Source organism: Microtus oregoni, unplaced genomic scaffold (genome assembly GCF_018167655.1).
Source record: "Microtus oregoni isolate MIOR12 unplaced genomic scaffold, Mior012 000077F_ref0000221, whole genome shotgun sequence".
NCBI lineage: Eukaryota > Metazoa > Chordata > Mammalia > Rodentia > Cricetidae > Microtus > Microtus oregoni.
This window is the reverse complement of record NW_024544029.1, coordinates 4,586,241-4,606,986: the sequence shown is the minus strand read 5'-3', so window position 1 is coordinate 4,606,986 and position 20,746 is coordinate 4,586,241. Positions and strand designations below refer to the sequence as shown.

The window sequence follows — 20,746 nt, the reverse complement described above, 5'->3', positions numbered from 1 at the left end:
TGGTTTACTGTGTGTTAAAAATATATGCAGACTAAAAGTTGAAGTTCTTAAAGTAAAAAACATAAAAAAAGGAAGAGAGTTGTTGTGTGTGGTAGCACACGCCTTTAATCCCAGTGCCTAGAAGGCAGAGACAAACAGATCTCTGTGAGTTCAAGGTGTAGTAGTATACACTTTTAATCCCGAATGCCTGGGAGGCAGAGACAGGCAGATCTCTGAGAGTTCAAAGACAGCCTGGTCTACAGAGTTACTTCAGGTCAAAGATACAGAGAACCTGCCTCAAAAAGCAAAGAGTTAAAAGTAAAAATAAACAAAATAGAGGTTAAAACACAGCTGCACAAAGATGGAAAATACACAGAGAATTTTGATACTGTATGCTATTATGCTCTCTTTGAATTGTTTGAATGCTGAGGAAGGACAAACAACTGCTAAAAGATATTTGTTTATAAATGCTGCTGAACTAATCCAACATAGATACTTTGAAAATGCCTTAAATTTGAAATTTGGATCTAAGGACATGATACTTTGGAAAGGAGTTTCTTATTTTGTTTTCACAGAGGATGAGACGCTGTTCATTTCTTCTACTCCGATTTGGTATGATGGACCACGCCCTCCTGAAGGGTTGCAGTGAACACCTTCAGAAAATTGCTTCGCTCAACTGCCAACTGAGATGAAACTAGCACACAGGTTATACCATGAAAGACCTAATTAACGACGCCCCCATTCAGCAGGAAGCAGTTTGGAGAGAAAAAACTGCGCCCATGTTCCCAAATATGGTTTATAAACGTTCTTTTACATTTAAAGGGGGATATGATATAGATATGAATAATTTGCATTAGTATAGATTTTGCTTTATTGATAGAGATTTAAGGTCAATTTTGTTATATGTATAAGTGTTTCTGATTTTGATTAAGGTATTGTGATTGTGTAGTTCATTTAAATATGTACTGTATAATTAAGAAATATAGGTTGTTAATGGATAATCATCGATAATAGTAAAGCTTGTAGTCATGTTAGTTAGATTTTCTAGATATATAGAGATGTATTTCAGTTAGATAGACATTCTTCATGTCTTTCAAAGATTACAGAATAGGACATTTAATGTTTTAATAACTGAGGACTTTTCATGACAATGAGACACTCTGCTCCTGGCAGCACCAATCTACTTCAAGAGGAAGATGGGCATCGAAGAGGCTCGTTATGGAGTTTGATAGCCATTTGGGCAAGAAACTGCTCTTGCCTGGACTATTGCATAAACTGGACACAGAGAACCCGCAGAGAGAGGACTACTGAACTTGCCTAAGGTGAGATGATCTTTCGGGGTTCCTGATTCATTTTGAAAGAGTCTGCGAGACATTCTGCAGGACACAACAGATAGTGACTGAACTGACTTTGAATTTTCCTGCTTTATGGAAATGTCTGCTGGATACCATGGGCCTGAAGGCTGAAGATGGATGCCCCAACGGTACAAAAGAACTTTGGGTGACTGTCCAGGCAGCGAGATGTCTTTGTCATTTCTAGAGTTTGAAGTTTCTTAGTTCTTGTTTATTTAGGTAATATTATATCTTTCTGGAGTCTTTGATGGAGTTAAGAATAGTTAGTTATAGTTATAGTTTTCCTTAGTTATGATAAAGATTATTGTAACTTTTACTTGATAACTGTTTTGTTATATGTAATTTTGCTATGTTAAAGTTAAAGCCTTTTTTTTTTTGTTTAAACCGAAAAAGGGGAAATGATGGAGGAAGGTCATTGGCTAATAAAGGCACTGCCCTGGCCCATTTTATTGGTTAGAGGATAGGTGGGAGGAGTAGGCAGAACAGGACGCTGGGAGGAAGAGGAAGTGAGCTCAGTCTCGACAGCTTTCCTCTCAGGAGCAGAAGCCTGAGAGAGACGCCATGCCCTGCTCCCGGCATGAAGCTCCGACCCAGGATGGACTAGGCTAGAATCTTCCCGGTAAGACCGGTTCTCACAGATTATTAGAGATGGGTTGATCGGGATGTGAGAATTAGCCAGTAAGGGCTAGGGCTAAAGGGCCAAGCAGTGATTAAATGAATACAGTTTGTGTGTTGTTATTTCGGGGCATAAGCTAGCCGAGCAGGCGGCCGGGGTGCTGGGAACGCAGCCCCGCCACTCTTATTACTTCACTTGTGACAATCTTTTTTTTTTAATATTTATTTATTTATTTATTTATTATACAATATTCTTTCTGTGTGTATGCCTGAACGCCAGAAGAGGGCACCAGACCTCATTACAGATGGTTGTGAGCCACCATGTGGTTGCTGGGAATTGAAATCAGGACCTTTGGAAGAGCAGGCAATACTCTTAACCACTGAGCCATCTCTCCAGCCCATGACAATCTTTTAAATGATATGTTTCTAAATTTATGTGGTGGAAGGCAGCCATCCGCTTTGTTCAGATCCTGGGATCCAGCCTTCTGGGGCTGCTGGCGTCTATGCCTTTTGAGCCGCCTGGACTCTCAATGGCATTGACAGGGGTTAGAAGCCGAGTCTTCAGCACAGTGTGAGGGATCACCCTGAGGAGGACGCTGTGCCCTTTGTCCCATGAACTCGCTCTGCTCCTTGTTCACTGTCCTAGTCCTCCTCTCTCTAGGACACTCACATGCAACACAGGATTTTTACCTTTTTTTGAGACAGAGTCTCACTAAGGTAACAAGCTATCCTTGAATTCACTCAGGCTGGCCTAGAACTCATAGAGATCAGCTTTCCTCTGCCTGCTAAGGGATGGGATTAAAGGTGTGTGCCACCACATCCAACTGGATTTTCCTTTAGGTTTTAATGCAAAGAATAAACACCACAGAGAACTTTGTTTTATGCTAAGGATTGTGCATGCTAAGCAACGATTGTGCCATCGAAGGGCATTTTCAGTCTTAACAGATGTTTCTAAATATTCTATACAGCTCAGATCTGACCCACTCCCAAGCAATATTCTAGATGGAGGAATTCCCATTTTTTTCTCTGTTCTATCTTGGAAGGGAAGTTGGCTATCCTAGGTTCTCTATGCCCTCAGTTTCCCTTACTTGCCTTTTCACATACATTTCCTCGGCTCTCTGCTTCCTCCTACTTCCTTTCTATAGGTCTACATCTGTGAGCATCTGTAGTCCCCCCTTTCCTTGTTGACTTTGCTGCTGAACACTGCCCCCATTGGACACAATGCTCTCTTCCTACAGTGAGAGTCAGTTGGATTTATTAAGGACGGTCTTCTGGGCCTGGCCTCCTTTCTAGCCAGCCAGATGCTGTAGGTCTGCTTTCTCAGAAGTCTTTATTTGGAAATAGCGACTTTTTCAGGACTTGGGCTTGAAGCCAGGGCCTTGCATGAGATTGCTAAGCACAGTTATCAAGCTATCTCTCCACCCAAGGATACAGCCATGTCTTCAGACCATTCCAATATTGGTGGATCACAAACCACACTTTGAAAAACACGTTGATACAGTTCAAGTAAAATTTAGAAATTTGTTTTCTGTGTTGGAGGTTTAGCCGAGGGGTTCACATAGGCCCTGTACCTGCTCTATCCTTGAGACACACCTCAGAATGGGTTTCCTTTGAGACAGGGTTTCTCTGTGTATCCCTGGCTGTCCTGGAACTCACTTTGTAGACCAGGCTAGCCTCGAACTCAGAGATCCACCTGTTTTTGCCTCTTAAGTGCAAGAGTATGTACTTAATCTTAAGATTAAGAGTATGTACTACCACTGCCTGGCAGATTTTTCTTTTTCTTTTTCTCTTTCTTTCTTTCTCTTTTCTTTCTTTCTTTTTTTTTTAAAGAGATAGAGTTTTACTTTTTTTTGTCCATTTGTCCTGAGCTCCTGGGGCTAAGGACTCTTGGCTTTTTGCCATTTTTAAAGTCTTCAAAGAATCTCTGATAAAGGCAGAAAGACTTAGTTCTTTGGATTTAATTTCTGCTTCCTTTCTCATTTAATTGCCTCCTTCCCTTCTGTTACTATTTATTGTTTCAATACCAATGACAGAGACTAATTGGAACTCATAGAGCAGTGGCCTAATTGGTCTCCTGGGCTCCAGGCCTGAGTAGTTTGAGCTTTGGACTCTCCCCTAACTGACCTTTGTTTTCCAAGACAAACTCTGTATGCAACCCCTCCTGCTAGCACCCTATGGACCTTAAGGCTAAGAGTTTTATTTCTTCATTTCTGAGATAACATATGAAGCATGTCAGGAAGCTAACTCTTAATTCTGGTTTCAACTATCTCTCTGACCCCTCTTTCCTCTCTTTCCAACTTTAGACCTGGCAGCCTTGGATTAAGAATCCATAAGTAGAGACTGGAGAGATGGCTCACTGGTTAAGAACACTGGCTGCTCTTCCAGAAGATCTGAGTTCAATTCCCAGTGCCCATATGGGGCTCTTGAAAGACCAGTCCCACATTTTTTTCCGAGTCAAATTTGAAGCAAGTTTTAATTAAATTCTGGCCCAGACAATGGGCCCTAGCCGGGACCAGTTCATGGTTCCCAGGAAACAGTGATGAGTCATATTTTACTGAGGTGTATTAAAAACCAGAAGTCCAACATATTTCCCATCATGTTCTGCTGTGGCCAGTAGCCAGGTAGGAATCATAGGCGGGACAACCAGACTAGGAGAATTCTGGGAAGAGGAAAGGCAGATACACAGTCACCAGCCAGATTCAGGGGAAGCAAGATGAGAATGCCTTACTGAGAAAAGGTACCAAGTCAAGTGGATAAACATAAGAATTATGGGTTAATTTTAAGTTTTAAGAGCTAGTTTGTAATAAGCTCTAGGCAATAGGCAAAACAGTTTATAATTAATATAGGCCTCTGTGTGTTTATTTGGGGTTGAATGGCTGTAGGACCAGGTGGGACAGATACTTCCATCTACAATGTCCAGTCATGGGCAAGCATATCCTGACGTACTTCCTGCCTGTGTACCTCCCCCCTACGTCTAATCAGGGACAAGCAGACATCATGAAGTATAACTTGCCAGTGTACCTCCTGCCCACATATGATGAAGCATGTATGCTGCAGATAGGTCAAACAAAGACAGAACAAACAGAAAGCTGTTCTTAACTGTCTTAACTGCAGCCAGAACCCTTAACCTGCAAGGTCTATTTTTCCTGTTTTGGTCTCTCACTAACTTGCAAGGTATGTTGTTCTTGTTCCTGTTTTGGTCTCACAATGGCAGCCCACACTGTGCATAAATCTAGTTCCGAGGAATTCGACATCCTCTTCTGTGCTCCCTGGTGCCAGGCAAGAGGCATGCACACGGTGCACAGACACACATGCAGCCAAAACACCAACGCATGAAACCAAATAATAAAACAAAAGAATCTGTCAGTATTCTCCATCTGGCATTACTGCTCAGTTCCTTCTTGTATTCTTTTCAGTGTTAATCCACTCAAAATGAGTGTTTATGAAATGTCTGTATTGCATAGACCCTATTTGGGATGTGCGATTTTGATCTCTATACAGTCACAATGGAAAATTGGGGTTACCTCATTTTGTTAGGTATTTGTTTTCAATCCCATTGTCTCCTCTTTTCAACACAACAGCTTTCTCCATCTGACTCCGAGGAATAGGCGAAGCTGAAACAGAGGAAGAAGTCAATAGCCGTCCTGTACACCTCAGTGGGGGCGAGTCCTTAGATGAGCTGTCTCCAGAGCCGCTGCAGAGCCCGCTTTACTTCTTGATTCTTCAGACTGTAGATGATGGGGTTGACCATGGGAGTGAGCACCGTGTAGAGCACAGAGAAGGCCTTCCGGAGCAGGGGAGGCATGTGGTCTGTTGGGGCCACATAGACCACAACGAGAGTGCTGTAGAACACTCCAACCACACTGAGGTGGGAGGAGCAGGTGGAGAAGGCTTTCTGTCGCCCATGGCCTGAAGGTATCCTCAGCACAGTCCTCAGGATGAAGATGTAGGATGTGACAATCAACACGAAGGGGGTGAGCGTAAGGCAGCCTGAGATGCCGACTCCAGCTCCCCACATGATCCATACCTCCCCACAGAACAGCCCGACAACTGGGGCGAAGTCACAGAAGTAGTGGTCAATCACCCTGTTGCCTGGGCAGAGGGACAGAGGGGCTGCCAAGGCCAGAGTGAAGGCAGAGAAGAAGAAGCCACTGAGCCAAGCACCTGTGGCCAGGCAGCTGCAGGACCAGGTGCTCATGAGAGCGGGGTAATGAAGGGGATGGCAGATGGCCAAGTAGCGGTCGTAGGACATGGCAGAGAGCATGAGACACTCAGCTGCAGCCAGTGAGGCAAACACGTAGAACTGGACAAGACAGCTGGCCAATGAGATGGTGTCCCCTCCTTCCAGGAAGCTCTGTAACAGCTGAGGCATGATGTCGGATGTATAGCCGATCTCCAGTAGGGAAAAGTGGCAGAGGAAGAGGTACATGGGTGTGTGGAGGGTCCTCGTGGAGGCCACAGCAAGCAAGATGAGGAGATTGCCACCAACTGTCACCACATAGATGGCTAGAAAGAGAGTGAAAGGGAGGAAGCCCAGGTGTTGCAGCTTGCCAAAGCCCACCAGGATCAGCCAGGTGGTCTGGTTCTCATTGTCACCATATGACTTCCTCATGGAGATCCGAGGAAGAGAGACCTCAGAAGGGAAGAAGACTTCCAGTGGTAAGCAATGCTTTGTTAGGGCCACATCTCTGCTCGGCTTACTGCTTACAGCAAGTGTTGGAGAAGGCTTTATTGTCTCCTGTTAATTAAAGAGAAATCAATGCCCAATGAGTTTATACCAGTTACTCAAGACCGCTAGGACGGGTTTACTGTTTGAGCCCATTTACTTGGCTCCAAATCTCCTGCATAACATACTGTTCTATAGTGCTTTCCCGCAGACTTTTTCTTGGGGGCTGGATACATAGACATGAGAGAGCATTATAGCAGTGAACTGTGTACCTGGTGATCCTGGCTGAGTACCAATAGGAGGGGCACACCAGGTGGACTTTTTCTGCAAGGATAGGAATGCTGCCGTGGCAGAGGTGGCCTTATTCTGAAGTCATGCATATTTCCAGGGCAGCAACACATTCCAAACTCTCTCTTTCTAAGAAGGTCAGATTGGTGGAATGGGGAGGCAGCTTAGTCAGCTTGCTGTTCTGAGTTTGATTCCCAGCAGCCACGTGAAAGACATGCATTGTTGCACACCTGTAATCCTGTGTGCGGGTGCAGGGAGGGGGAGATAAGAGGACCCTTGGGATTTTTTGGTCAGCAATGCTAGCCAAATTAAAGCTCTCTAGGATCTGGGAGAGACCCTGCCCCCCAAAAGATGAAAGCGATCTAGAAAGATCCTCAACATGTGTTTCCAACTTCCACATACATGTGCAATGCATGCCTGCACACACATGCACACACAACTATACACACCTGCACATGAAAACCTGCACACGCACACACCTGCACCTGCATGCCTGCACACACACGCACACACACACCTGCACATGAAAACCTGCACACGCACACACCTGCATGCCTGCACACACACACACCTGCACATAAAAACTTGCACACACACACCTGCACCTGCATGCCTGCACACACACACGCACACACAACCACACACACCTGCACATGAAAACCTGCACACGCACACACCTGCACCTGCATGCCTGCACACACACACCTGCACACGTGTGAACACACACACACCTGCACATGTGTGCAAACACACACACACACACACACACACACACAAGACTTGGGAAACCAGACAAGCCACTGTATCATTTACTCTGTGAGATTCCGTGTAGGTCTGAGTTAGTCTAGAACCTCCTCCCCTGGGAAGTTATTTGTTTTCCTGGACAAGTGGTTTGGTAATTCTGGAAATGTCTGTTGACAAACTGTGTTCAGGCTCTAGTCAGATGTGAAAATCTGGAGTCTTTACTGTTCTTGACTCCTCTCCTTTCTCTTCCACGTGCTGTCCAAATGCCACATTTATCTCATCTAACTATGAGTTCTTTAGAAATTTCTACCCTCTAGGCTACTCTACTCTAGTAGGCTGATTCTCTCATTGCAGAACTCTCTAGCACCAAATACAAGGAGGCTGTCTGATAAGCACCCGTGGAAGGAAGAAGTAAATGAACAAATGGTCAAGTAAGATTCTGGTAAACTGCAGGGAAAATCCTAATCTGTGACAATTACCACTTTAGTGGGAGAAAATTTGAGACAAAGTATCACATTGTAGCCCAGTCTGGCCCGGAACTGACTCTGTGGTTCAGGCAGGCATTGGGTTTCTGGTGGTTCTCTTGTTTTAGCTTCTCAATGCTGGGGTTACATGCATAAGCCTCCTTGCTGGGTAGAAAAAGGCATTTAAGTGGGAGTCTAAAGACAGAAGGAATCTCACTACACACACACACACACACACACACACACACAGAGAGAGAGAGAGAGAGAGAGAGAGAGAGAGAGAGAGAGAGAGAGAGGAACTAGAAAACTCAACCTGATACAGAGGCAACAGTTTTGAAGATAAAAACAGGACATTCTGTATCTGCAGAGGGGCAGCAAGCGCACATGGCTTTTGTGCACCTGCCTTGGTCCTTTGTTTTGCGCTGTTGGCTTACATCATGCAGACACAGGTCCAGTCACATAGTGGTAAAGAGACAGAGCATGCTGAGCACTTTCCAATGTATCTGAACACATTTACCTTCTATGTAGTAGTGGCTTCTAAAGGACCCAGGCAGGGAATTGAATTGAGACCGACACAGGACACTTGATTTGCCAGCGAGTTGGAACTAGTAAAACTGACCAACTGGACAACTGATCCCAAACTTCTCAGGTCTATACCCCGGACTGATGCTTAAATAAAAAAGTTACTAATGCCTTTTGGTAAATTTGATGTTGGGCCTTGGTGAGATTGTTATATTTTTAATATTGCTGTTTTAAAAATATTTATACTTATTTTATGTACCTGATTATTTTGACAGTGTGTATGTGTGTGTGCCCTTGCATGTCTAGTGCACAGAGGAGGGCAAGGAACTCCCTGGGATTGAGGTTAAGGATGTTTTCAAGATAGTGTTTCTCTGTGTAACAGCTCTGGCTGTCCTGGAATTTGCTTTGTAAACCAGAGTGGTCTCGAACTCACAGAGATCCACCTGCTCCTGCCTCCTGAGTGCTGGGATTGAAGGCGTGTGTTACTATACCCAGATCTCCTGGTGAAGTTCTTAAATATATATTTTGTAGCATAGTTGTCTCACAAAGAATCACTAAGAGGTTTGTGATGCTGACCGTAGGAACCTTACATGATGTCCTTTACCGAGACTATTAGTGAGGAAGTAGATCAGGAGAAAGCTGTAGAAAGGGACATATTAATTTCCGTAAAGCTTCATGTAAAATGGAGAAGGTGTTCTAGACCTTATAACCTTCCCATATTTTATCAATGACTTCAGGAGGCTTTTAAATATGCATGATTTATAAATGTTCAGATAATATGAAACAAAGGGAGAACCAGTATTGCAGGCAATAGAATAATAATTCAAAGAAATCTTGCAATTTGAACCATGGAAAAAGAGTAAAATGAACAGGAGCATATTTTAAAAACTACATGTAAGCCTTAGCAATGAGTTTGAACAAGTATAAGAAAGGTAAGAATGGGTGTGGGAACACTGGTGTAAAGTAACTAGGATTTGGGCTGCAGAGATGGCTCGACAGTTGGGAGTGTAACTGCTCTTGCAGAGTTAGGGTCAGGGTGGTTTACAATTGCTGCAACTCCAGCTCCAAGGGATCCAGTACCTCTGGTGTGCATGCATACACACACATACATACACACACATACACACTCTACACACACACACACATACTCTACACATATATACACACATACATACATATACTCACATACACACATACACACTTGCACACACATACACATATACCCACACATATATACACATACTCACTCGCATACACACATATTCACACATACACATATTCCCATACACACATACTCACACATACACACATACACATACTCACATACACACACATACTCACACATAAACACACATACATACTCTACACACATACTTTACACATCTGTACATACTCACACACACTCGCATACACACATACACACATATACACACATATGCACACATATACATACTCGCTTACACACACATATCACACATACACACATATCACACATACACACATACTCACACACACTCGCATACACACACATACACATACTCACATACACACATACTCACACATACACATACTCGCATACACACACATACTTACAATACTTACACATACACACTCGCACACACACATACTCTACACACATACACACATACATACACATACTCACAATACACATACATATGCACGTACACACTTGCACACACATACATACACATATACACACACACACACATGAGTTAAAAATGAAAAAAATTACAAACAGTGGTTCGGGTCTGTTTGCCGATTATCATGATTTAGGACGTGAGAGCTGCCGACTGTGAAGACTCCATGAAGAATGTAGAAATATTCAACTAATGGAAGAATAAAAGCTGCGCTCAGCGGACCAAGGTGCTTCTATGATGACTGGGATAGATTTAAGTCTACACACACTCCTGTATAACACGACCCGGGGTACAGTGGTACCTGCCTGTCCAGGAAACGACCACTGCTGTCTACAGAATTACTTCTGCTTATGAAAATAGGGTGACACGCAGGGCACAGGACCAGAGTGGAGGGAGCGGAGTTTCCATCTCTGGCCTCCAGAAGCTTGTTGGCAAAGAGAGGCCGTATCCACTGGACTCACGTAGGAAAATATATGTCATTCTCCCTTGTCCATCTGCCTAGGCTGGGCCAGGGAGCTGGGCTTCTGTGGGCAGAGAGCATTGTTAGCCCAGATGAAGTAGATAGTCAGAGGTGGGGGCTGACCTGTTCTTCAGGCTGAGGCCAATGGCTGCTCTTTTGGTTGTCTTTACCCCGGGACTCAACTCTTCTGCCAGCGGACAACTCTGTGGGCTTCCTGCTTCTCTCTCATCCAGCCCTGGAGCGCTCATGGAAGACCAACAAGGTCTCTGTTCTGTATGCGCTGCTGCAGGCATCGCTGCCCTTTATAGAGCAGGGTGGCATCCCTCCCGTGTGGAGAAGATGCGGAGCTTGGTGCCAGCTGCAGCAGCTGCTTTTGTGCTTTGGTTCTAGGGGATGCTTTAGCTCTCAAGGGACTGTATGCTGGTTTCACCTGAACGCAATAACCAGTCGTGTCTGAGCTCAGGGAAGACTGGCGAACATAGGATGGCGAGTTCTGTAAAATGGCTCAGTGGGTAAAGACACCTGCCTCCAAGCCTGACAACCTGAATTATTTCCCAGAGTCCACACGGTAGAAGGTGAGAATGGACTCCCTCAAGCTAGACTATAACTTTCATATTAGTGCTGTGGCACACACACACACACACACACACACACAGACACACACACACACACACACAGACTGTAAATGAATTCAAAAGCTTTAATTAAAGTAGACATTTAGCAAATACTTTTTGCCCCAGAGAGCAAACATGAACTTATCTGGTGACAAATCAATTCTCAGAATCAACCTTAAGAGGAAGTGTGACGTGTGTTGTGATCTGTTCTTGCACTACTGGAATGGATCAGCTGACTGTGCCCAGAAGGGCTGTGTTAACAGTCTGGCGTGGGTTAGAAACCTTGTCCTGCTTTGGTCTTTTATCAAGGAAGAGGGTGGGTGAAAATGGCTATATAATCCTGAAGATAACTTGTTCTGTTTAATTTGATAGATTATCATAACTCCAAGTCAGGCTTCTTCACAGAATCAATAACACATAGCTAAATGACAGCTAGGAATAGGGAACTATAGAGCGAGTCCCTGCTGTATGACGGCAGGAAGCGGGGCAGGCAGGCGTGTCGCAGGAGGAGGCGGGGCCGGCAGGTGTGTAGCAGGAGGAGGCGGGGCCGGCAGGTGTGTAGCAGGAGGCGGGGCCGGCAGGTGTGTAGCAGGAGGAGGCGGGGCCGGCAGGTGTGTAGCAGGAGGAGGCGGGGCCGGCAGGTGTGTAGCAGGAGGAGGGGCCGGCAGGTCTGTATCAGGAGGAGGGGCCGGCAGGTGTGTAGCAGGAGGAAGCGGGGCCGGCAGGTCCGTAGCAGGAGGAGGGGCCGGCAGGTCTGTAGCAGGAGGAAGCGGGGCCGGCAGGTCTGTAGCAGGAGGAGGCGGGGCCGGCAGGTGTGTAGCAGGAGGAGGCGGGGCCGGCAGGTGTGTAGCAGGAGGAGGGGCCGGCAGGTCTGTATCAGGAGGAGGGGCCGGCAGGTGTGTAGCAGGAGGAAGCGGGGCCAGCAGGTCCGTAGCAGGAGGAGGGGCCGGCAGGTCTGTAGCAGGAGGAAGCGGGGCCGGCAGGTCTGAAGCAGGAGCTAGGTTGTTTCTTCCTGGAAGCCTTGTACAAGTGTCTCATTTTGGTAGGAGGGCAGGGTAGAGAGCTCTGGATGGGAAAAAGGGGACAAGGACGGAAGTAACGAGCCTATTTTCTTTAAGAATAAAATACAGAGATGTGGGTCTTGGATTATGTGAGTAGCCTGAGGGAGACACAGGCCAGGGTCTTTTCTCGAAGAAGGAATGCTAGTGTTTATTGGCTTACAGTTTATGGCAATAGTGATAAAAAATAGGCAACTTGTGCTTAAAAGTTTTAATTTTAGTACATTTTCTGAAATGTTATATGTGAATTCAAAGAATAAATGAAGGATCTCTATGTTGTTTTTTAAGCCTTGAATTGTTTTTGTATAAACGTGTATCATAACACTAATTAATCCAATAAATGCTTATAGGCACAGAGCATAAACCCACACAAGATCTAGTAGGATAAGTATTTAGTACTTTACCCTATCTATGCTTTATTAACTGGACCATAATTTTCTCTGAGAGCTCTTTGCTCTTAGAGGCAGACTTCCCAATTGTGTCTGGTTTGACCTCATTTGGTCAGCTTCTTCTATCTTTCTTCTCAACTCATTGATAAAAGTCTCAGGAGCCGGGCGGTGGTGGCGCAAGCCTTTAATCCCAGCACTTGGGAGGCAGAGGCAGGTGGATCTCTGTGAGTTCGAGGCCAGCCTGGTCTACAAGAGCTAGATCCAGGACAGGCTCCAAAGCTACAGAGAAACCCTGTCTCGAAAAAAACCAAAAAAAGAAAAAAAAAAGTCTCAGGAGGGGATAGAGGGAGTATAAAAACAGAGCAAAATAATGGTGCTAAAAATATGCTTTGCTGAATCTTTCTTTTGCACTAGATGCTCAGAGGCCTTTACAGAACTGTCTAATCCTGACCCCCAGGAGGTGACATATTATATATATATCAGGAAGCTACATGTAAGGGGTCAAAGTCACTGTCCAGAATCACACAGTTAGAAAGCAGTGGATCCAGAATCCAAACCAGATGTCTCTGGCATGAGTTTCCTTGTTAGATAACAGAGACAGGGAAATAGAAGACACCAAGGAAACGACCAAGGCCATGATGGGTTGCCCAGGAAAAAGTCAGTTCATGGAAACTCTCTTCAGATGTTGGCTACCTCCTGATTAGAGCGTTGTAGGGCAGACACAGAGAAGCAGAATCACATAGACTGCAAGTTGACTTGTCTTCTGCAGGTTGATGGCCAACATTTTATCCTGGAAGAATGTCTAAAGTGTCTGTAACGGAACAATGGTCTCTGTCATCAGCAGTCTCAATCTGGCACCTTCACAACATGTCACTGTGAGCAGTAAACTTCCTGATAAGCTCTGGAAGTTGCTCTGGTCACAAAATGTGCTTTCAGAAGGCCACGTGAACTATTGCCTAGATTCAGAACAGGGTTGGAAGACATGAAATAAAAATAAAGTATTGGTGTGGAATGATTGATGATCCTATCTGCTGGGAATATTTCTTAGGATGAGCCTCTCCGCTGACACAAATGATTCCAATCAGATGAAATTAGACCGAATAAAAGATGCCCATGTTTACTGCAGCGCTCCCAGATGGCACTGGGAAAGCATGGTGAGGAAAAGGGAGAGAGGGGGAGACCATTCGAAACCCAGAGACCACATGTACATTCTCTGGGGGGCAGCCTAAGTAGCCTGTGGGAGTGGTCCTGACCCTCCCTGGGGAGAAGTCACCACTTGGCGGGCTTTCCGGGAGGTGGAGTCTGGACCAAGGCAACTCCCAGGGGAGAGGGCTTGAAATGGAGCTTCCTGCTCCATTCCAAAGATGGGTGCCAGGGGCTGGGATGAGGCCCCCAAATATAATATTGTCCTTTATGAAGAGAGTTAGGTAGCCAGGGGAAAAATGTCTTTCAACTAGTCTTAACAGTGGGAATGGGATGTCTCTGACTCTTGCCTGCTCTTGGGACCCTTTCCTACTGGATTGCCTCTTTTAGCCTTGATATAAGGGTGTGTGTCTAGTCTTACTGCATCTTGTTATGCTGTGTTTAGCTGACATTCTGGGAGACCTGCTCTTTCCTGAAGGGAAATGAAGGAGTGGATCTGGGAGAAAGGGGATGTGTGGGGGAATAATTGGGAGGGGAGATGGGAAGGAAAACTGCAGTTGGGATGTATTATATGGAAGAAGAATTAATAAAAATGAATAAATAAATAAAAATCTGTGCCAAATTAAAAAAAAATCATGTGTCATTAGCACATGTAAGTCAAAACTATTATTTGAATGTAGAGTTCCTTGTAGGATTTCATATGCATGCTTTCTACATAGCCACAACTAGCAGACATACATGCGAAGCCTGATATTCACTTTATTGTTATTATTATTTTGTTTTTTTGAGATAGGGTTTCTCTGTAGCTTTGGAGCCTGTCCTAGAACTAGCTCTTGTAGACCAGGCTGGTCTCAAACTCACAGAGATCTGCCTGCCTCTGTCTCCCGAGTGCTGGGATTAAAAGTGTGCGTCACCACCGCCTGGTGTAATCTACTGCTAATAATTAATCCTTAGACTGCTGGAAAAACTCTGACAGCCTGCTCTTATTCTCCTGGGCTTACAACTTTATATTTCTTTATTTCTACGCTCCTATTTCTGGAACATGTCTATACTTATTCTTGGACTCTTCAGTATAATTTTCCTGAATTATGAAATAAAGTGGAACAGAATGGGAATATTTATTTATTTATTTATTTATTTAAGATTTCTGTCTCTTCCCCGCCACCGCCTCCCATTCCCTCCCCCTCCCCCAATCAAGTCCCCCTCCCTTGTCAGCCCAAAGAGCAATCAGGGTTCCCTGCCCTGTGGGAAGTCCAAGGACCACCCACCTCCATCCAGGTCTAGTAAGGTGAGCATCCAAACTGCCTAGGCTCCTACAAAGCCAGTACGTGCAGTAGGATCAAAAACCTGGCTTTCAGGTGTTTGCTCCAAATGGCAACCCCAGCTCTCAACTTGGTACCATTTCCTTTCAAACCACTGTGTCACAGGGCAAAGTATGGAGCAGAAGCTAGACTTGGTTCCCGGACGTCCACGAAAGGTGGCTACTGGTTTTAGAAACACTAACTTTTTCTGATAGAATGAGCAGGCATTTATAGGATATCTTTGAAGAAATCCAGAAAGTGTGTGATAAATACCTTTTCCCTCTCTGACTCAGATCACAGCCTCTGTGTGAAGGTTGCTCACTAACTCCCCCATCCCCCCCCTTGGAAAGGAGATTTGGGCAGGAGCCTTCCTTACTGGCTGGCTATTCTTACGTCTTTCCATTTCTTCCTCTTTCAGGGCTGTGATTGTTGTCTGTTGTTCCCCCTCCAGGAACTGATGTCTCCCTCTGAATGTCTACAATTGTTCCCATTATCCTCAGGTTGTCCCACTTTTACAAACATTTCTAGGGAAATGATGGTTTCTCTTGCCTGGGGCACAGTTAGCTGTGATTCCTGGATCTTATATTGCTTTTTATTGCTTGCCAGGAATGGTAGAGATGCAACTGTGTAACAGGCAGGTGGAAGTGTCTGAACGTGCAGAGCCCCTGTGGTCCCTAAGACTCTGGGCTACCATTTCACTCCGTTGTAAATACACAGCCCAGGGCCAGAGACATTTTATATAGACACCACTATTTGGAAGATGCCACCAGGTCTAACTCTTCTGTGTCCTATTCCTGTGTGGTCCAAGGTCGTCCCCCACGTTTGCTCACATTCTCCAGGAGACTTGCTCAGGGGGATGGAATTCTCGTCCTTGTCACCTATTCTTCCAGTACTTCTGGCAGCAGGTGCTGAGTTTCTGAGCATGTGCCCCTCTCCATCCAGGAGTTTCTGCTCATCTTATTTTCCCAGGTCCTCCATATGAGTTTCATTCACGTCATGCTTTTTTCTTTTTCTTTCTTATCTCTCTCTCTCTCTCAGACAGTTTTTTTTTTCCATAGCCTTGGCTAGCCCAGAAATTCCCAGAAATTGCTATGCAGACAGGCTGGCCTCAAACTCAGAGATCCACCTGCCTCTGCCTCCCGAGTACTGGGATCAAATGTGTGTGCCACCACAGCCTGGCTCCATTTACGCTGTGTTATACACTGGTTACCCAGAATAGAAGGGATGAGATTAACTGACAAGAATTTCATTGACCTGAAGACTTACAGGTAATAACAAGTTGGAAGGCTTTCAGTTTTTAAGTCTTAGGTGGTGTGGTTAGGATGGAAACCTCAGGATATGTAAGAAATCAAGTTTATAGATTTTTCCAATCTAAGGATTAGCACAGGCTTGAAGTCGGTCAACTATTACCGATATCATGAGTGTAGTGCTTGATGCCAGCAAGTTACGGGAATCACTTAGAACTAGTGTCAGGGCAGACTTCATAGCTGACTGAGGACTCAAAAATATCCTCCATGACTTGGACCACCCTTTTCTAACTGTCTGTGGCCCACCCTGGGGTTATGAATAAGCTACTTCACAAGAACGATGTTATTATGAAATTAGACTTGGATCAACCCAATGTCTTAATTAATGCCAACGCAGCATCTAGTTTCTTATGGGAGAGGTGATTAGGGTCGGGGAGCTTGGCAATGGCTCATAGGATAGCTAGATATTTCATACAAATTTTTCGAATTGTCTGCCTTCCTCCATAAGAAGTCGTAGGATCCAAGTTGTTGTATTAGATTTTCATGTTTTCTGTCGCTATGCTGCCTCCCTTTTTTCTGAGGCCCTCAGCTGTGAGCCACAATGTCAAGGGTTCTTCCTGGATTTCCTCCATGGCTAGGTGGCCAGAAAAATGCCAACTTTGATCCTAGGATGTGATAACTCCCTTTCCACAGTCTGTGTGTGTAGGTAAGAATGGAGGTGGCTGTGAACCCTGACTGTTTTCCAGTTGTCTCTCTTGTGGTGTCTCTGAAACCTCTTTCTTCTTAAGTAGGCCAGGGACATGCTGCTTCCTAGAACTGACCCTGGAAGAAAGGAAAGGTTTCCAAAGCTGAGTGAGAAGCAAAACCACGTGTGGAACAGTTTGGGCAGAGAACAGTGCTCGGTATTGACTAGACAGAGGAAGAGGGAGAGGAAAGCGAGGGCGACACGGTGCAAGGAAGCTGGCAGGCTCGGCATTTCCACTCTGGCATACGCACGTCCTCTTCACCATTTTCCTAGATACCAGGTGCCAGGGATCGAGAGGTTGTCGTCATAAATAAAAGCAGGTGCAGCTGAGTAGCGTCTGCCTTTCAGGATCCGGGAGCAACCAAAATGATGCGTTTTGTTCCTTTTTTCGTAGTGTGCATCTTGTTCCCTGCCATTCAGGCCACGCAGCTTACAAAATGTGAAGTGTACCGGGCTGTGGAAGACATGGACGGCTATGAAGGCATCTCTGCGCTTGAATGTGAGCTCATTACTCTCCCTTTGGCTTCATCCGGGTCCTCGCCTCTCTCTTCTCAGCGCCATCCTCTTCCTATCTCCTCTGCTTTCACTCAGTCATCTCCTTGTCGTCTTTTTGTTCTTCTCCCTCTGTTCCGGTTCTCTTTTGTTCAGGATGTTTTCCTGTCATTCTTTTCTCCCTTTGTCTGATGGTTCTCACTTCATCAAGATGCTTTGTACTTCACTCCTCTCGGAGATTGACTGCGAAGCCTTTGTTTTCTTCCGGGAATCTAGTCTCTCAATTACGCTGTTACTGCAAATCTTTGTGAACCATCTTTCTTCTCTCTCCCTCAGGGACCTGCGTTATATTTCACAGCAGCGGTTATGACACACAAGCAAAGGTCAACAACAAGGGCGGCACAGAGTACGGACTCTTTCAGATCAGCAACAAACATTGGTGCAAGAGTAGCGACGTCCCCGAGTCTGAGAATATCTGTGACATTTCCTGCGACGGTGAGTAACCTCCTTCACCTACCCTGCTCTTCTGTTTTCCTTAGAGGCCATCTACTGTTTGGTACCCAGTACATCTCAGAAGTCACTGCTCTAAGAACTGTGTGACTTGAAGTGATGATGCTTAGTAAGAAACTGGTCCCTGGTCATGATCTCCACATGCCCAGAATTCCCCCACCCCATCAGAAAGTTCAGGGAGTGGTAATCAGTTGGTGAGTCTTGAAGTCTGCATTTCCAGGGTCTGATGAAGCTGATGACTTCAGAGGCATCCCAGGGAATGGAAGGAAACCTAGATTGACCTTTTCATATTGAAAGTCACTAGGCCAAATCTTCAGCTCAGAACAGGACCCCTGAATCCAAGGAATAGAGGAACTCCTCCCCATTCTGAGCTGTGCTTCTTAGCTGTCTTGTTTCTTCCTGCACTCTGCTAGACTTACTGGATGATGACCTTACCGATGACAAAATGTGTGCTAAGAAGGTTCTGGCCATCAAAGGAATCGACTACTGGTAAATTATGTCTTCTGTCTCCTGAGAGCAATGCATTCTCCGCTGCTTGTGTCCCCTGACCATTTAATCTTGGGTAGACTCTCCAAAACAAAGCTCATCCGAGGGTCCATTTTTTTAAAGAAATGCTCCTCTGTGTCATTCCTGTGTGACAAGTTTCCTGGTTTGAAATTCCCTATTGGAAGGCTGATGTCCAGGTCTCCCTTCCCCTGCCCGGTTCTTAGCCTTAAAGCAAGCCCTTGGTATCATTACACATCTTTTCTGGATCTGCACTTTCCTGGCTTTATTATTATTATTATTTTAATGAGTCCTATTCCTTTTAGAAGTCCTTTCCATGTATCTCAGAATGTCTATTTCTTGTCTGCATCTTTCACCTCACCCTGAGGAAGAAGCTAAATTTAACTTTATGCTTAGACCCTGCCAGTAAGAGGGGAGAAAGTGTGTGTGTGTGTGCATGTGTGCGCACAAGTGTTTGGTAATTGAGCAAAGTACAATGATATACATGTATGAAAATATCATAATGGAATCAATGTCATAATGGAACTCATTATTGGACATAGAAAGTTAAAAAGGAAGTTCCAGTTATCCAACCCATTTTGTCTGTTTTCCCATGAACAGGTTGGCTCACAAGCCTATGTGCTCTGAGAAGCTGGAACAGTGGAGCTGCAAGAAGCTGTGAGCTCCTTATGTCCTTGCTGCTCCTGTCACGTGTTCTGGAACACCTCTTCCCTAAGGCTGCCTCAGTTTGGCTCTTTCTATTACCCTGAGAATGACCTGTCTCTGAGCCCTGCACCCTGTGGTGACACCACTGGACTCTTAAGGACTTTTGTCAAAGGGTGTGTGACTGGAGCAATGGACTGCAGACCCTTGCTCAGTGATGGTGAGGAGCTTGATGGCATTTTCACCAAAGCAAGAGAGTCCTCTTCTGTTGTAAATAAAGGGCCTGGCCTGATGTGCCTGTCACCAGTATAACGGTCAAAATAAAGGAAAGGCGAAGTGTGTACTTTTTGGCCCCTGCTAAGGTATGTCGCTAAACAAACATACCACATGCAACAGAGTTAGTGCAGGAGGTCTATTGGTGGGGGCAGGGAGAGAGGGAAAGGGCGTGTCAAAGTGGGGATGTGAGAGAGACAGGCAGACAGACAGACAGACAGAGAACAGGGAAGAGATAAGCAGAAGAGAAGCAAGAGACAGAAGAGAGGAGCACGAGGCAAGAGAGCCAGCTGGGTCTGGAGGGCACATTCATTTTATTTTTACCTTATGTATTTAATTATTTATTTATGTTTTCCAAGACAGGGTTTCTCTGTAGCTTTGCAGCCTATCCTGAAATTAGCTCTGTAGACCAGACTGGCCTTAAACTCACAGAGATCTGCCTGCCCCTGCACCCCAAGGGCTGGGATTAAAGGTGTGTGCTGCCACCCCGCCCGGCTCTGGTGGGCACTTTTAAAGGCTGCCCAGGTTGCACAGCTGAAGGTGGAAGGCATCTGATGACAGGTGATGATGTAACTGTCAGAGGGCAGAGGCAGGCTGCAGCAGGAAGCCACGGCTCCCCCTTTTGTTTATTATAAAAAGATGAGGAAGTAGATAGGGGTAGCTGGTGAGGTGGGAATGGGTGGGGCACCATGTTTTCTAGACTGCTTCCTGTTATCTGGGGTCTTGGCATTTATGGGGACCTGGGAGAGTCCTGGGATAGCTGGCTGTTTCAATCACTGTCCAGGCTGTGGGACTGTTTGGTGCTAGGAAATTGCAGGTCTAGTTGAAGCAACCTGTGAGACTGGACCACTTGGGGGTAGCCATTCTGAAGATGCTCAGGATGCAGGTTTTGAGGGGAACCTTTCAGGATGTTGGCAGAAAATAGTTAAGAAGTTTTAGGAGGAAATTTTTTCTTAGGTTCTGGTAGTTGAGCGGGGTGGGAGTCCCAAGACCAGGGAAAGGTGGGGGAGATCCCACTCCCAGGAACAGGCAGTAGGTAGGGAAACTTAGGCTGTTGATTGACAGCTCTTCTCTGGAGTC

At 45.4% G+C, this 20,746-nt stretch overlaps 2 protein-coding genes across 2 annotated transcripts; one reads left to right on the top strand and one right to left on the bottom strand.

Moving 5' to 3' along the window:
- Positions 1-5,616: 5,616 nt before the first annotated feature.
- Positions 5,617-6,558, bottom strand: LOC121441407 (olfactory receptor 11A1-like). The gene has a single exon (XM_041642538.1). The coding sequence runs from the start codon at positions 6,556-6,558 to the stop codon at positions 5,617-5,619; it is 942 nt and encodes a 313-aa protein (XP_041498472.1).
- An 11,053-nt stretch (positions 6,559-17,611) lies between these two features.
- Positions 17,612-19,412, top strand: Lalba (lactalbumin alpha). Its single transcript, XM_041642536.1, has 4 exons — positions 17,612-17,744; positions 18,074-18,232; positions 18,661-18,736; positions 19,352-19,412. Exons 1-4 carry the CDS (start codon positions 17,612-17,614, stop codon positions 19,410-19,412), a joined length of 429 nt encoding a protein of 142 aa, XP_041498470.1.
- Positions 19,413-20,746: the final 1,334 nt, after the last annotated feature.

Coding starts and splice junctions, on each gene's coding strand:
- LOC121441407 (XM_041642538.1), bottom strand. CDS start 6,558: ATGAGGAAGTCATATGGTGACAATGAGAACCAGACCACCTGGCTGATC.
- Lalba (XM_041642536.1), top strand. CDS start 17,612: ATGATGCGTTTTGTTCCTTTTTTCGTAGTGTGCATCTTGTTCCCTGCC. Junction 17,745..18,073: donor AGGCATCTCTGCGCTTGAAT/GTGAGCTCATTA, acceptor TCTCTCCCTCAG/GGACCTGCGTTATATTTCAC. Junction 18,233..18,660: donor CTGTGACATTTCCTGCGACG/GTGAGTAACCTC, acceptor GCACTCTGCTAG/ACTTACTGGATGATGACCTT.